The 18,213-nt window shown below is 36.5% G+C and overlaps 1 protein-coding gene across 1 annotated transcript; it reads left to right on the forward strand.

Moving 5' to 3' along the window:
* Positions 1 to 265: 265 nt before the first annotated feature.
* LOC147860047 (protein CHROMATIN REMODELING 25-like) lies at positions 266 to 12,875 on the forward strand. The gene is made up of 21 exons (XM_087324834.1): positions 266 to 617; positions 1,216 to 1,593; positions 5,068 to 5,166; positions 5,241 to 5,481; positions 7,247 to 7,372; positions 7,481 to 7,537; positions 7,606 to 7,692; positions 7,787 to 7,882; positions 7,978 to 8,028; positions 8,124 to 8,198; positions 8,278 to 8,364; positions 8,730 to 8,821; positions 8,905 to 9,037; positions 9,145 to 9,264; positions 9,374 to 9,487; positions 9,600 to 9,683; positions 9,767 to 9,844; positions 10,896 to 10,957; positions 11,050 to 11,212; positions 11,464 to 11,562; positions 11,807 to 12,875. Exons 1-21 carry the CDS (start codon positions 307 to 309, stop codon positions 12,140 to 12,142), a joined length of 2,889 nt encoding a protein of 962 aa, XP_087180960.1. The 5' UTR covers positions 266 to 306; the 3' UTR covers positions 12,143 to 12,875.
* The last annotated feature ends 5,338 nt before the right edge of the window (positions 12,876 to 18,213 follow it).

Genomic DNA, 18,213 nt, shown 5'->3' on the forward strand with positions numbered 1-18,213 from the left:
CTCCTACGAGATAGATGTAATAATAATTAATCTCTTTGTTTGTTAGGTCTTTTTATTATTATTTTTTTTTTTACTTCATGGGAATTTGACTTTAATAGAACTTAAGAAAACAACGAAGAAGAGAAAAAGAAGCGAGTAGCAGCATTAGAATTTGAAGTTTTGAAAGTTCTGATTGAAGAAAAGCCGGGAAGCTTCCCGAGGAAGCCATCGCCATCGCCATCGCCATCGCCTCCCTTTCTCGAAGCTCCTGCTACAAAACCTCCCCTTTCCTCGCTCTTCCGTTTCGATCCTTCCCTGCCTGCATCCATGGCCAGGACCCGATCCTTCCTCTGTGAGAACTGCGAAATCCAGACCTTGGAATGGTGCCCTGATGCCAATGGAGGAGAAGGCGGATATCTTTGTCCTTCCTGGCGAAGCTATGAAGACGGTGTTGGTTGCTTTCGAGTGTTCAGCTTGCAGGAACTCGAGGAACATTGCGAAGATGATGTTGATGACGGTGGCGAGACCGCTGTTGAAGAGAAAGAAAACGAGGATGACAATGACAATGATGACAGATATTGTGAATCGGATTTCCCAGAGGATGATCGGAAAGCAGAAAATGTTGCAGCTCTCTTGAGGTGAGAAACAGAATTTATGAATATTCACATTTTTTTGGATAGATGGCAAGTGAATTTTCAAGTTTAGAAGGACATTTGATATCAATATTGCTTATCTCTTGTCTTTTGAAGCAGACTTGTCTCAAACATTCGTGCAATGATATGTAGAAATTTTTTGCTGCTTTCTTGAGGCTACACATTAGAATTCATTATTGATGCTCTTGCATTTCACTTCGTAGTTGGGAAGTAGAAGTGGTTGATAATCTCTGGATTCTAGTATCAAATTTGTTTTGTGTTTTATCACAGCCTCTTGATTAGTAGAAAATGTTACTGATTTGTCAAGGTTAGAATGATATTTGTTTCTTCTATTATAGCATTAATGCTTCTGTTTAAGAAGGAGAAAATGTTGCTGATCTCTCGGGCTTAGAATCAGATTTGTTTTAATAAAGTTATTGCATTTCGTTCAGTATTTGAAATGCATAAAAAGTTGCTTCTTTATTAAGGTTAGAATTAAATTATTCTCAAGTAAATTTTGACAGAATGTTTTTTCTTTCGTGAGGTTATGATAATATTTGAACTCTTAACTAGACTTTGTATATGCTGCATGTCTCTTTTGCAGTGGCCATTTGGTTGTTAAAAGGCAGCCTCTACTGCCAAAAGTTTTGTCAGTATCAGACATAGTGGAATCAGTGAGAAAGCCTTTCAAATCTCCATGTCCAGGAGCCAATACTGAAAAAAGATTAGAACTTCAGCGACGCCTCTATGCTCGTAAGCGCTTTGTACCATGGGGATCCTCAAGAGGGGTTTTGTCTCCAATAACAAATATCTTGCTCGAACCTTTACCTTTGCAACCTGCTACAGAAGATGACAAGGTGGATGAGCTGCCCCCTGGTATTGAGCCACTTGTTTTGTGGGAAACAGATGATGAAATGGATGGAAAATGCACATCGATTGTTGTAGACCCCCGCCTAGTCCGGTTTTTGCGTCCTCACCAAAGGTAAAACTCAAATCCTTTCCAAGGATGTAGATCATATGCAGTACAAAGTCTATAATAGTTAATGAATAATTAATAATTATGGATTTTCAGCCTTTAATCCTGGTTAAAAATTCTCTATGCTATTAGTTCCAATGAACTAACAATATTTTTTGGGTTTTTCATTTCTCCTTTCAGTCATAATAGATAAATGCCATTTTGGTGAATTTCTTATATGAGACCATGTCTATGGGATGTCTATGACATAAGAATTGAAACAGCTTTTTGAAAATACTATATAAAAATAGAACTCATAGTCATACACAACTTGGTTCATTGGTTCTATGTGAGCCTATGCCAACCCTTATATAAAAAATGACATGAGTAGGGAAGTCATAGCTTTTTTCTATGAAATAAAGATGATAGTCAGAAAGTCAGACATACATAAAAATACAAAAGCATATGAGAAAGAAAGAATATTAACGTCTTTTAAGTGGGCAAAACGGCCTATAAGACCAAACAAGAGATTACAACTTAAATATTGTCTTCTCTTTGAGAACAAAGAAACCAAAATAATTTAACATAAAAAAGTAACTCAAAATAAATTGACTTAAGAATACAAATAGATTGTATAGTTTGTCTTCAAAAGATCTCTACCAGAGGTTGATCCTGAATGGAGGGATCTCCAAAGCAAGGGAAACAACTATGATGGTGGGAGATAATGGCCTTTGTCTAGCAATGACAATGGTTGCAAGATCGTGGTTCGTGTGGCTAGGACAATTGCTATTTCCCAATCTACTGTAGCCCCTTTGCATCATCCAAGTCGGGAGCCCACTTATGTAGCCCTTGATTGATTTGTAGCATGAGCAGAAGTGATGGGGGGAAAGAAAGTTGTGATTGTTCTTTATTGATGAGCTTATGCAGTTGTATTATTGTCCTTTTAACAATTTCTCTTTATTTCACTTGAGTTCTAGCAGGAACAGTCCATAGCATTGTAGGTCCTCATATTCCATTACCTTCAGTAGTGGCCTTGCGTACCTCAATCTCTAACTGATGTGAAGAGGTCCGCAAGTTGCCTATCACACCTATCACTGTGCAACACATGAGCTAGATGTATGTTTATATGAGATGATCTGATGATGAATCCGTTTTCGATCTGTGTAAAGAGCGTGCCTTATAATGATCCATCTTCCTATCAAGATATGTTGTGGAGATGATCCATGTTCTTATGTTATGTAATTGGGTAATATCAGTTCAGATCACTCTATTTTTTTTCACTTTTGCCATGTCTAGGTGGGGACAATCCAACTTATTTTGGAATGGGGGTAGTGCATCTATTCTTATGCTATGCGATTCAAACCATTGTTGCATTTTAGCATACCAATAATGATTATCTCTAGGGTACCCATGCTTGATTCTGGTTCTAACTAGGTTTACCAACAAAACTTTATCCTTACATAATGATTTAAAGGTGTTTAGATGTTTTGGTAGTCTGTCCGGAGAGTTGGAGATCAGCACAATGTGATCAACATATAGTAATATCTGTATGGCTATACTCGACAGACATGCTTTGAACCCCGAAATCTGTCCATGTAATGCAATACCTTATCTATATAGAGACCCAAGAGAGTGTTAGCCACAACCTCCGACAACTCATTTGGTGACTGCACTTTTCTTGACAACGATTCACAGTGCACAGATTCCGCTTTGCATTCGCCAAGGGCTTCTAGATATTCCATGACTGAACATGTGGTACAGTGTTCAAGGCTTTCAGCAATCCACAAAGCTGCATTAAATCCTCTTTTTATGGGCTCTGTTGTGTTTGGTAAGGTCTCTGTTGGTCAATATGTGATACAAAGTTGTGAACCCCTTTCCTAAGGCCTGCTGGTCTAGCTGAATGGCAGCCATTCCTCTCTGCCCGCCCATACACTCAATACTGACTCTAGGATTGAACCACATAGTTTAGCCAAGTAATGTCCAATCATGATTGTTTTATAATTGCTTGGCATCATGGGGTTTCCACCCTTGAAGATTGGCACAATGGTATGTTCTGTCCAAGGAGTTGGGAGATCTTCACACAACTGTATTAAATATATGTGCTAGCAACGGTAGCATGTGTCACAGAAATAGTTAGATCACCTACCAATCCATCATGATCTTGGGTTTTAACAAATTGTAACCAATCAATGGTGTTTTTACATCTTGTGGAGTCAAAAGATAGATTCATGTGGGTGATATTATAGAGTACTTCTGCATATTCATGTCACACCTGAGGTGAGGTCAGTTGTGTGGTAGGTTGCCTCTCATTAAATATTTTCCATGCACTTTTACTCTCTTGTCCTAGGAACAAACAGTACACTTGTTTCAAATTTGGCCAAATACAACCTCTTCTTTCTCACAAGGCATTGGAAGGTTGCTCTTGCTTGGTTATGTGTACAAATCTCCCCAGTTACTATGCGTTTAGGGTTTATCCCTGTATCACGACAGTCTTCATCATACCAACTGACATAATTATTGATGAAGTAAAGGTGCAGAATCTCCTTGAAAAGAGTCATGATGTGAAGATTGCAGTGGCAAATTTTGGTATTGCATGAATTGATCCAAATGACATTGATCAGGATCGTGGAGGTGAAGATGTAAAATCATTATCTTAAACAAATGCATTAAATATACAGGTTTGTACTTTCAAAGATGATTAAGTTTCAACTTACTGCTGCATCTGCCAAACAATGTGCTGTAGAGTATAAACTAAAGTGTATGGTCTGTCACTGATGACTACCAGTAGCCCTCAAAACTTCCATTAAGCTAGGCTGTTCTTTGCAGAATCCATGTTTTCTGATTGAATTTGATAGCAATTGTCGCAATTTTTGAGTCAAAACTCAACTTCAAATCATGCATTAAATCAACTTGTTTGAACCGGATTAAGCTCTAAGTATTTAGTATTGTCACATGTGTCAAATAATAGGCTGAGTGAATAATCTTCCATTAGATAAGGGGCCAGAAATAGATGATCCAAAATGGTGTCTTTCAAAAACTCTCCATAGCATGTAATCAATGTGATGCATGAAGTAGTTGACAAAATCTATCCTTCTAAACATTGACTTCTCTGCCAGTGTAGTTTTACGCGCACTTGTAATACAATTTTGGAACTCCAGAATATTTTGCTTGTATAAAGGTATATAGAACATTAGGTACACTCCATCAGATCCATTAACCACAAAATCATTATCCTATAGAGATCCCTTTCTCTCTCAAGTGCCATGTTTTCAAAAAGTGTTTGTGCACCAACTTGTGAATGTATACCAATAGGAAAAATAATCAATCGTACGCATTGCATTATTTTAATTGTGAACCGTTATTTTGACAAGATTTTTATAAGGTCAAGAGCTTGAATGAACCTTTGGTTGGATTTATCTTAGCTTTAGTTATTTCTGATGGCTATCAAATATTTCCTTTTAAAGATCATATGCCTTAGAAAACATTTATTCTCTCTTGCAGGGAAGGTGTGCAATTTATGTTTGAATGTGTTGCAGGTCTTCGAGACTTCTCCAAATCTGATAATCAGCTTGCAGGATGCATACTTGCAGATGACATGGGGTAAGTGTATCTGCTGCAATCAGTTCTTTTGCATAGGTTCATATTTTCCTAATGAGTGACACATTCTATTACAGTTTAGGGAAGACGTTGCAATCAATTACACTGCTCTGGACCCTTCTGAAGCAGGGTTTTGATGGTTCTCCTATTGCACAAAAAGTTTTAATTGTTACACCTACAAGTCTTGTTAGTAACTGGGAATCGGAGATTGAGAAGTGGCTTGTAGGACAAGTTCGGGTGCTGGCACTTTGTGAGTCAACTCGGGCAGATGTAATATCTGGTATTGCTGGATTTTTGGCTCCTCGAAGTTTGTATCAGGTACATAATCTAAATGAATTTAATGACATCCAGAAAAATTATTTAACGTTTACTTGCTGGCATATGGCAGGGCCCCAATAAGTGGTAGAAATACAATGTGAATATGAAGCACTAACAATGCTATGCCAGAACCATAAAATACTTGTCCATGGCTCCGCCTTTTCAGCAACGCGTGTCTCTTGAAACTTTACCGTAACACCATGATACTCAACCTGTTCCTTCCCCCCACCCTCCACCGCCCTGTTTAATTTTGTAAAAACGAAAACAACGAGATTCACACTAGCCAAGAGAATCAAGGCCTTATTAATTTCCTTGAGACAGCAACTATGAACCAATATTTCAGCCTTTAACCTGTGATCGCTAAGGCTCATCATATGCAGGAATATGAAGCATTAAAAATGCTATGCCAGAACCATAAAATACTTGTCCATGGCTCCGCCTTTTCAACAACGGGTATCTCTTGAAACTCTACCGAAGCACCATGTTACTCAACCTGTTCCTTCCCCCACCCTCCACCGGCCTGTTCAATTTTGTAAAAACGAAACCAACGAGATTCACACTAGCCAAGAGAATCAAGGCCTTATTAATTTCCTTGACACAGCAACTATGGACCAATATTTTAGCCTTTACCATCTGAGCACTAAGGGTCAGCCACAACAGCTTTTTTGGCAAAGTGGCATATTTCTTGTTGAATGTTGTCTTGCTCCACACCAAGCAATACAACATTACTTGGGGCCATGTGTTATATGCATAACTTTAGGGTCTAATTCAATGGTAAGGGTAGTGTAAGTGGAGAACCAGTTATCCTAGGACTTGGGACAAACCCATAAGGATCGATGACTTGCAGGAACAGTGGTGACCTGGGAGCCGAAGGAGGTGGGCTAAATAGAGGGAACTTGCCACCTCCTTCATTACAACATCTTGAGGTGTTGTTGAGGTATTGTTGAAACTCTATTGGTGTGGCAATGTAACATCTTTCGGATCTGTTCCTCTCAACTTCCAAGGTGTAACATTAGGTAATATCCTGTGGTATGGGATGCCAATGGTAATTTATGTTCATCTCTATCCTTTGCTCAGAGGTGATCAGTGTGATTAAGGAACCTTAAACCATTTGCTTCATTTTAATCTTAACATTCACTTATAATTAGTTTTTGATTTGTAATACCACACAAACCCAATCAATGTCATTTAAAAAGACCAAGTGGTGAACTGGGGGTGTTACACCCCGAAAATGATTTAGTTTTTGATTCAAGACACTCTTGGCAATGAAGCAACCACCGTGGCCTGCCTTGGTGGCTAGTGATCCTGTTTCCTCTGGTTCAAGAGGATGTACTCACGCCAAATCAGCTATGTATCGAAGATTCCTTGTCCTATAAAAGCCACAAGCACACAAATAATGGTAGCTGCCACCATTTATATGGACAAATGACTGAGTATGATGCATTGATGCCATTCTATGTGCATGATTTATTAATGTTAAAAGATCATATAGAGAAATAATAGTACTTTTCAGCTTCCTCTCGGCTATCCTATTTTCTCGTCTCCTACAATCTCTTTCCCTTGTTAGTGGTCCTATTTAGTAATGGGGAATGGTCATTTTGTTCTTGTCCCTGAAATGTGCCACATGTGAATATATTATAGATGTCACAATCATTGTTGGTTGGTTCTATATATGTAGTTACATTGGTTGTGACTTACAAAGCACAACAATTCCCATGGAGCACCCATTCATATATATGATTTTAATGGTAGCTCTTATTTTCAGGTTCTTATCTTGTCATATGAAACCTTCAGAATGCATGCAAAGAAATTTCAGCAGCCAGGAAGTTGTGACTTGCTGATTTGCGATGAAGCTCATCGATTGAAAAATGATCAGACATGTATTAACAAGGTCAGATTCAGTGACCCACTCAAAACTATTTAATTATTATGAAATCCAACTGATGTTCTTCTCTTGGCCAAGCTTATTTCCCTCCAATTTCTATAACATTGGGTGCAGGCTTTAGCAAGTTTGCATTGTCGAAGGCGTGTGTTGCTATCTGGAACACCTATGCAGGTAATTTATTGACAACGGAATGTCATTTTTTGAAATATTCAATTTGCCACTAACTTAAATTTGTACAGAATGATTTAGAGGAGTTCTTTTCTATGGTGAATTTTACAAATCCAGGCATTCTTGGGAGTGCATCTGCATTCCGTCGGTACTTTGAGGTTAGTGAGGGCACATCCTGCTGCTAATGTGAGATTTGCCTGCTTGCAATATCTAAACTAACTGAATGAGCCTTTAACATGATACATCTAGTAGATGCCCATTCTTAATGGCCGTGAACCAAATGCAACTGAAGAGGAGAGAACTAAGGGTTCTGAAAGGTCTTCTGAGCTAAGTGAGAAAGTCAATCAGGTATACAACAATGTTTTATTCAATGGTTAGAGTATGTTGATACCAAATTTATATGTGCTTATAAGCTCATGTTCCAACCTTCCATCCTTGTACAGTTCATTTTACGGAGAACAAATGCCCTTTTATCCAATCATCTACCCCCCAAGGTAATACACATCACATTATTTTCGTGCAGATTTAAACTAAATCCAATCAATTGTAACTTAGGATCGATAGATAACATACCATTCATTTTTTTCAGATAGTTGAGATTGTATGCTGCAAATTGACTGAACTTCAAGAAAAGCTTTATCGACATTTTATTCATTCAAAGAATGTAAGTATTTATTAAACAAAAAATCAGGCTTCACATTTTCGTTTAGCTAACCTCAAACATTTTGCATGAACTTTTCCAGGTTCGTCAAGTACTGCAAGATAATACAAAACGAGCACGTGTGTTGTCTTCTATTCTAGCTTTAAAAAAGCTGTGCAACCATCCAAAAGTACGTTGACTTGTTTTGTAAGATCTGTTTAAGTTTAAAATAAGGTCAGTTTATCAAAATGCTAAAATTGGAGATAGTGAAAGATTTTTTAGCATAGACTTTGATCTATTTAATTCTCTAGAATGATGATAAACATTGGAGTCAGAAGATCATCTTGAAGTTGCTGCTTCTGTGTAATTTGCAAGTAAACATAGAGATAGTTTCAAACAAGGTTTACACCACCATATTTGAAACTTTTATACATGAAAACATGTGGCCAGAATTCTGTCATCTTGACAACTTTTGATTTGGCTCTCTCCCAACGTTTATTGTGTGAGGGACAATTTTCCTTTGTGTCTTGATTATATGACACTTTGTTCTTGCAGCTCATTTACGATACAGTTCGATCTGGTGGATCAAATGCAGCAGGCTTTGAAAACTGCCTAGATTATTTTCCTTCTGAAATGTTTTCTGGAAGGTATTACTCTTGCAGAACAGTTCTTTATTCATATTTCTTGTATCTATTCTTCGATGTTATGCATAAACCTATTTTCTTTGTAGGAAAGGATCATGGAGTGGAGTTGATGGAAGCTGGATTGAGCTATCAGGAAAGATGAGTGTACTTGCACAATTACTTGCAAAGCTCAGACAGACCACAAATGACCGGATTGTGCTTGTTTCAAATTATACACAGGCTGGTTAAACTGCTCCTTAAAATATTTGTTGAGTGATAGTTACATACCCAGTATTTATTTTTGTCTTATGTTGAGGGTATTTTTTTTGCATCTGCTATGTGCCTAGACCTTGGAGCTTTTTGCTCAGTTATGCCGTGAAAGAAACTATCCATATGTGAAACTTGATGGGACAACTTCCATCAGCAAGAGGCAGAAGCTGGTCCAGAGATTCAATGATCCACTGCAGGTAACTAGAAACAATTTAGAAACTTTTAGCTTTCCAAAACCAAAATGTAACAATGCTAAAACTGTTTAAAGATTGTAGAAAAATGATTTGTATATTGTTATCATGATAGGATGAGTTCGCATTCCTTTTGAGCAGCAAAGCTGGGGGATGTGGTTTGAACCTAATTGGTGGAAATAGATTAGTTCTGTTTGATCCTGACTGGAATCCAGCAAATGACAAACAGGTCTGTACACTTCAAACATATTGGTGTTTTTAACTTCCAGAAAATACTGATATGAAGCAAACGCTTATTATATCAATGTGTTTCTTATGATAACTCGTATGTTGGTGCCTAGGCAGCTGCGCGTGTGTGGAGAGATGGGCAGAAGAAGAGAGTCTTCATCTACAGGTTTCTTGCAGCAGGAACAATTGAAGAAAAGGTACTCAGTTGTCTCCTAAATTTTCTATATCATGTAAATGTTTGTATTTGTACGTTTTTAGTCAATTATTGTGTATCATCTAGGTTTTCGAACGTCAGCTATCTAAAGAGGGCTTGCAGAAAGTTGTTGAGCATCAACAGATGGATGATAGTCATCCTCAGGTTCGGAAGAAATATACAATGTATTTAGTTCATTTTTTGGAAAAATTAGTCTAAATGCTCCTTATCATTATCATTAAGTCAAGAATATGTCGAATCATCAATTATCAAATCTTGCTTGGAATGTTGGATGTAAGCTACAAAAGAATTATGAAAGTGAGATTCTCTCATCCGGTTGGGTTGTTGACATAAGGAAATGGTTTAGAAGATGGGGTGTGGATGATCTTTTAGAGCTTTTGGGCAATGCTATGCATTATGTAATGATTGAGGAAAGGGATCATTAAGGATGAAGAGTCGAGATGCCAAGAGGACAGAGCTAGAATACTACATTGCAAATGTCAACCCTTAATGTTGGTCTCAATATAAAGCAACAATGCCTATTGATCATATCCAACCTTATCTCATTACCAATATGAGGAGTAATGCTCGTAGAGCCTTACACTACTTCGCACTCGATCTCACAAGTTAGGTATTGAAGTTGTATCATGGTATCAAAATATAACGAATTTGAAGACATGTAAAGCATGCAATGAAGGCATGGTAGAGGATGACTATCACTTGCTCTTCACATGCTCGACATATAGTGCAATTCATTCAAGATATGTTGACATACTAAGAGGGAGTGATAACTTAAGTGCCATACTTAAGACACCACCAAGAAGGTTGAGCTCATATGTGTATGCTTTATTCAAACATAGAAACTTTGTGCTTTAATGTATGAATACCCCTTTTTAGGAAGGAGACACATATCAAGAACATATGTATACTCTAGTCCCATAGGTCAAAATTGGCCTCTTTATGACGATAAAAATTCTAATTCTAATTCTAATCGTTTCCTCATATACCCCTTGGTAAACATCTCTCTTGCAATAAGATGTACTATTCGAGCAATTTTATGGTCATTTATTCCCGTTTTCTCTCTTTTGCGGATTCACTGCATTGGGGAAATAACCAAAACTTAGGGGCATTTATGGAAACACTAAGGTATTTCAGAGCTTTTCGCTAACTTTTATAACAATACTTTTGAATTTAAATCTGATTGCATCTTAACCAGGGTAGCTGCTGGCTTTCATCAGAGGATCTAAGAGACCTTTTCAGTCTACGTGATAATGTTGGGTAAATTATCCCCATGCCTGATTATACAATACTTCTGCCGTGTTCATACGCTTCAAGTGTTAAATATACAGAAATTATTCATTTTTAACCAGGTCAATCATTCATGAGAACTTGAATTGCAAACGTTGCGAAGTAGCAAGTGATGATGCGAATCTTAACAATCATGAGGGAACTCTAGAATGTCCATTTGGTGATGTTGGAGCATTTGCAGATGTAGCAGGCTGTTTGGATAGGCAAAGATCCTGGGAAAAGCAGGTGATGCATAATTACAATGAATAATAATCCCAAGTGTTTGTTAAACAAAGAAAACAACACATGGATAGTAACAATGACGACAAATACCTTCTAAAGGAAGTATATGTCAAACAACACAAGAAATGAATGATAATGATGAATAATCACATTTCCTAAGTAAAGAAAATTTTAACAATGGAAATTGTAAATAGATTCTATCAACGAATAATAAGTCCCAAGTAAGGAGTATTTGTTATGTTGTTGAGATTTAGATTGGATCTCCTCTGGAAGAAGAGTTGAGGAACTGGGGCCATCACTCACATCCTAGCACAGTGCCTGATGTGATTTTTCAGGCTGCTGCTGGTAATGAGGTTAGTTTCTCTATTCAGTTGGTTAGTCTGACAATGCCTACTGGATATTTGGAAAAATAATCTAAAATACTTCTTATTACATATTTTTATTTCTCCAAATATCCATAAGCATTCCAGTTTAGTTGGATTTAGGGTTTTTTACTTGTCCAAATTTGAAAACAATTATGATACCAAGAGAATGTTGCAATACTATGTATTTGTCCAAAGGTGAGTTCCAATTGCTCTTTGCGTCTTCCTTTTATAGGTATCCTTTGTTTTCACTTGCCAAGTTGATGGAAAACTTGTTCCGATTGATTCATGCACCCCAGTTTTAAAAGCTCCAGAGAATAAGCTTTTGAAAGGAAGACAAGAACTTAGAAGTGTTCCTCAGACTACACAGATGCCTCACTCTATAATTCCTTGTTCTATGCCGAAAGCTGTTTACTCTGAAACAGGCAGACCCTTGCTTTCTATGAAGAGCAGAAATTTACCTAAGCTTAGATCAGTAAAAACAGTGAATACTATTGCAAACAATGTCTTACCAGCAAAAAGAACTAAAATCATTGAGATTGATGATAGTACAGATGATGAATTCATGTAACAAACCATCAGAGTGGTGAGATAATGCATTATATCATAAAGGATCATACTCAACAATTTGGCAATCATATTAGTTGCAAGATGATGGATTGCATCATTAAGGATCATATACAACTATAATGTAAAAAGATGGCAGCATCATGTGACCCCTGAAAGCTTCATCCTATAAAGATCTGAAATTATGCTGCTCATGTAAATATCTCTTGTACCATACTCGTGTGAAGGGTCAGATATGATCACAAATACAGAATGAGCTATGGCTGTAGTTAAATGATCAGGAGGGCACATTATAACAAGTAGATTGTCTCGGTGCCGAAATGATCATATCATGATAGCATTATGGTAATTACCTTGATCATCTGAAATGATGATTATCGCTGTTACATGGTCCATGGCAGTCTAAAACCATCTCAAAATGGGAACAAATGTTGCGTCGGGTCAACTTCATACCTGGTAGCCATGCGTTATGCAAACCGAAGTTGTGTGAGCTTCACATTAATGGAACCAAATATTGCAGCAGCATTATTTGACGAAGCAGTGAATGTTAACATCACTTCTGAAAGTGTATTATGAGTTTGAGGAAGGTGAACTTCATCTCTGAAATGAGTTTGTAACAACATTTAATCATCACATGATATATTTTTCTATGACATGAAAGTGGGATCATATCTCCCATGAAAACGATGATGTCAGTCAACATTGATGGAATAAGAAGTTACTCTTACTTCAGAATACTTGTGGTGTTGTAATCTTTGTTTTGATATTTGTATTTTTGTTCATGTTTTGTTTGGACATTAAAACTTGACATGCTTTAAAACGTGCTCACTGATTTTGACTTTGAGTTGGATTTGGTGCAAACTGATACTTTTGAGGATGAAATTGATGTGCCTTGCCTGGTGTCCATTAAACTTAATGTGGCTTTTTTTCTAGTTAACTTTTTTCTTTTCACCCATTGTTTCTGTGTGTGATACCAAGGTATATCTTTCTTTCTAATTTCCGCAAGAGTTTAGTTGTGATCTATGGGATGTGGATCGAACTTGGGTTCTCTCAAGTTTATGACTTTGATGCGACAATATAACAGCTAGAGATAGATGAGGCCAAAATCAGCATATTAGATAAACCATCGACACAAGTATGGCCCATGGGTGACTTCATGTCATACATTTTTAAATGACAATAAAACCTCTAGGTTTCCTAAATAATTTTGGGATTGGTCTTAAGGCATGTAGTGCAATGATTAGAGGTTGTGACAAGTCCATGAGATGTATTTGGTTGTATATTAGACATGGTGAGTAATGATCTTCATGATTTGGTCATTAACACTCCAAATGGACTATAATTACTTGGTAATTTGTCATGACCAAAAGTGTCATGGGGCCATTCTAAGGTGTCCTTCGGTGGAAATAGGAGATACTACACAAGGACATCTCTCGTGGATGTGAGGACAAGTGTTTGCACCTTTGTTAATCATCATCATCTATTCTTCTAGATGTCTCTATTCTTGTATTAAGAGAGACAGAATATAAGGAGCTTGTGACATTGGTTTAAAGCTATTCTTAATAACTTGTGTTGTCTCCATCATATTTGCTACATCTGTTGTTGTCGTTTCCACCAACTTATCATCATTGATGTTGCATGGCCATGTCCATTTCATCAAGTCAGCCTTCCAAGTTCAAATTGATTGAAGTAAGAGAATTTGAATCGTACACATTCCATGTAACACGTGTGTCCATACATGAAACTAATAACTTCTTGATTATTAGTACTTGTTCATTTCTTTTTATCAAATAAGCCCATAAGAAAATATAACTATAAACCCATATCACCATCACTATTTTCTTGAATGACAGTAAATTTAGGGTAACATTTATGCGTATGTGAATTACAAGTAACATTATGTGTGCATGTGTATGAGCACGGTTGGGTGTGTGTGTGTGTGTGTTTATTTCCAACAGCATTCTTGTACACCCTGCAAGGTATAGATAAGTTCACATAATCTAAATAGTTAAGAAATAGACATAAAAAAATCCCAATAAGTTATATACCACCCAAGCATCTTGAACATTTAGACTCCTTTGTCTATTGTAGGTTTTATCCAATAAACTATCATGACTTATATTATCATATTAGTGTATGTTTCATGCAACTTTCAATGAAATAGTTTGGATGTATTATCTAAAGGAATGAGTTAGAGAGGCATAATCCTAAAATACATAACATGTTAAATGTTTTCTACTAAATATATGGTTTATTCTATGTTGGTTAAGTCTCATGTGGTAAACATAATTATACAATAAGCATGCATAATGTTTCCCCAATAGTTCATAAGGATTTTTGTTGTCAATTCTAATCACTAACATGATTGAGAAAGATTGACAACAATTAGACTATCCGCCCCATCAAATGTAACCCTGAGTATTGGAAATTGAGTTGGCACATCTAGCAATCCTAACTTCATTACCAACCTATTGGAATCGCATGAACCCATGGATTCCATAAAAGATTTGAAACCCTTCACATATATCGGCAATGTTTCAATTCCAATGATGACATTGTTTATCGATCACTTGTCAAATGAGAGTGAACCTTCTAATTGTGCGAGGTCAATAATGATCAAACCCATATTGAACATGCCTCATTTAACGTACAAGATGTAATTCACAAATGGTGGACGAAACTTTTTAACGATGCACAAAATTTATCTCTCTAGATGAGTGTACTAAGTCATGTAACAATTGGTTTTTACTCACTCAAACAAACTTATATGTGCATGAATTTGTCAATGAGCATCATGACATTGTTCATACCTAAAGTGGTACGTTATTATTAGCAAGCACATCAATTTGCTTTTAAGCCTTATGGAATCTCTTCAATTGTTATTTGGTATACAACTATAAGAAACCGTGAAAGTTAAATCACAACGTAGGGGAAAGCTAAAACCTTCATTAGTGTTGGCAAGGCTTTAGTTAGTTGAAATAGGTATAAAAAATTAATGCATGACTCATTTACCAATGAAATTATGATTGACAAGCAGAAATAGGTTGTCATTAAACCTTTTTAGTAAGAAGCTTAACTTTGTTTTGACCCCAGAACAACAAGATAAAGTTAGGTGGAAAGATCCATGTTTTTGTTGCTTGGGTGAGCACCTAATTATCAATTGTAACAAAGAACAAGGAATTTTTTGGCTAATGCCACATTTGCTTCCATGGGGGATATGCAAGAAATTTAGGTCTCTAACTAACTTAGATTCTAGGTTTAGAATAGTGAATGTGATAATTTAGAAGGATGATTCTAGTCATTCAAATAGCCCATTGTCACATTAAGGTCAAAGGGGATATCAAGTTCTTGACATTAAGATGGTATGCATAATGGAATTAATCAATTATAGGAAGGCCAACATGTATTGGTTTGTGGTGTAGTTGATATGTTGTAGATTGTGCTGACCAATGCAAGCTTAGTTCTTATACATACATCCCTATGTACATATTTGCCAAATCAAATCTCATTGCACATAAAGCTTAATACATAATTCACGCCCTTCTCACAAATTCTTGCAACATCTTGGTGTCCCCAAGGTGAAAAATTGGTAGGGGTGATGGCAATGATCCAAAGTGAGGACTTTTCAAGGATGATCAAACCTTCGGCGCGTTCCAACTACTTCCTCTTGATAATCAGCTTTCTACCCTCCGCTGCCAGTGCTCGGCTCTTTTCTCCCTTTCATACTTGTCCTACGCGTCCCTTTTCGCACTTTATCCTTTGACTCCTTTCACACCTTGTCCCTTATGTCCCACAGATAACAACACGAACGCTAAAATATAGAGATAATATGGAGATTGTGCAAGCACCGTGAAAGGAATGGTTGAGACTTTGAGTTGATTTCAAGGTGAGAACATCTCCAATTTTTTAAAGAGATCCAATATCATCGAGATGGTACTACAAGTTGGGAGAAAGTCACACAAATAAAAATACATTGATTAAGTTATTATTGTTTACGTGCACAAAAGAATTATTATGCATCAAGAAGACCACATTTCTTGGTTCATGTGAGCAAACATTATTCAACGAATTTGGAATTTAGGCAAACATGGGAGCAAGTCATTTTGAACTTGACATGTTGATATCATCGAGGAAAGGCTACAAGAGCATTACAATGCTACTCATTGAGTTCAAGCATCATTTTGCTCAACTCTTGGTGCAAGATCAAAGATTGGTGGGGATGAATAAGGTGCTCTTGTTCTTGAAGTATGTCGATCAAGAAGAGAGAATGAAGTTTGATATTCAACTAGAAGACAATGATGTGGCAAATCATCTAATCAAGGATTGGGAGGATGTAAGAAGGAGATGCCACAACTATGAGAGGATATAACAATGAAACATGTTCGACACTATGAGGCAGTCCAAGGACATTGGGTTTACACATAAAGTTTGTTCATGTGTGTTTTATCAAGAGGAAAATGATAGATGCCAAGACCCAAAGACAACACAATTGCTAGTGAATTTCAACAACAAACAAGTCAAGGAGACAATTTCAACAACATACAACAACTAAAATAAATGAAATGGGATCTCCAAGCAAGAGTACCTAAATGTTTGACATGGAGGGGATAAATAAGGGGGCACACAAGATCCTAAAAAGGAAAATAGAACTCATTGAGAAAACTATAGCAAAGAAGCCAAAGCCAAAGCTACAAGGGGGAGAGGAGAGATTGCACACCTCCCTATGGCAAAGTTACGCCCATGCATGTGAAAATGTGGTTGGACCATCGAGAACCGAAACCAAGGAAGAAGGATTTGATGGTCAAGTTCTGGAGTACATTATTCTTCTAAATGTCGGTTGTATATGGATGTCAATCCTCTTGGGATTTTGAATCATGTGCAAACCAACTCCTTTATCTATGTGTTTGTTCTAAGTGACTTTGTGTGGGTAGATGTATACAAGTAACTAAGCTCGTGTATGCTTAAAGAGTGGTTATGTGGGTGGGTGTGTATGTTCATGTGTGTGCATACCTATGTGCTAATGTATAAATGTAATTATGTATTCGTATTCGTATTCATAATTGTATCTATATCTATAGATCTATATATGTATTAGCATTGGTAGTTGTATCCATAGTATTAAGTTTTAACCATACGTACCATACGTGCATTCGCATTCGAGTATGGTAAACATCCTCGAAGTATGGTAAATACCATACTTTTGTATTCATTATTTATTATAAGGTTTTTTTAAGGTAAAAAGTGTAAAATAACATAAGAATGTTTTGGTAACATACACATTCGTTTGCATTCGTATGAAAAAAAAATCTTTGTCGATGCATTCGAGTGTATTACGTACTATGGTTGTATTTGTATTTGTATTTGTATTTGTATTTGTATTTGTATTTGTATTTGTATTTGTATTTGTATTTGTATTTGTATTTGTATTTGTATTTGTATTTGTATTTGTATTTGTATTTGTATTTGTATTTGTATTTGTATTTGTATCTATATCTACATCTACATCTGCATTCATATTTGTATTTGTATTTGTATTTGTATTTGTATTTGTATCTGTAAAGTTGTATTTGTGTGTGTACATGTGATCAAGGGCCCAGATACTAATGTGTAAAAGTCTATGGATGTGTTCGTGCATACCATTTCCATGTGTGTGTGTGTGTGTTAAGTATACGAATGTGTATGTAAATGAATGCATGTGTAATTGTATATTTGAGTAAGTGCGCGTGGACATGTGTGTTTGTATGTAAGTATATTTATATAAATAAGTATGGGTATTTGTATTTGTATTTGTATGCATATGAGTGTGTGCATACATATTAACATGCAGAAGTATGTATGGTTTGTTGTGCGGATATGTATATGTAAAAGTATGTGAGTATGTGTAAGTACAGTCGTAAATGTAAGGAGGTGTGCAAATGGACGGGTATGGATGTGTTAGTATGTTGAGTACGTTAATGTATAGGAGTATCTACAAGTATGTTGATGTGTCTTAGATATTACTAATTTATGGAAAAGAGGTAAGTTTTCTATGTAAGCCCTCGTATTAAAGGCTCTCTTCTTTGCACTCTCGGTGCT

The sequence above is a fragment of the Azolla caroliniana genome, unplaced genomic scaffold, assembly GCF_043228905.1.
Source record: "Azolla caroliniana isolate FFs.n. ecotype wild unplaced genomic scaffold, voAzoCaro1.0.p SCAF_9, whole genome shotgun sequence".
NCBI lineage: Eukaryota > Viridiplantae > Streptophyta > Polypodiopsida > Salviniales > Salviniaceae > Azolla > Azolla caroliniana.

Bases quoted from the DNA above. Each gene is read 5' to 3' on its own strand.
- LOC147860047 (XM_087324834.1), top strand. From the start codon at position 307: ATGGCCAGGACCCGATCCTTCCTCTGTGAGAACTGCGAAATCCAGACC. The intron at 5,167-5,240 runs GTAAGTGTATCT...ATTCTATTACAG, and splicing joins ATACTTGCAGATGACATGGG to TTTAGGGAAGACGTTGCAAT. The intron at 9,265-9,373 runs GTAACTAGAAAC...TTATCATGATAG, and splicing joins GATTCAATGATCCACTGCAG to GATGAGTTCGCATTCCTTTT.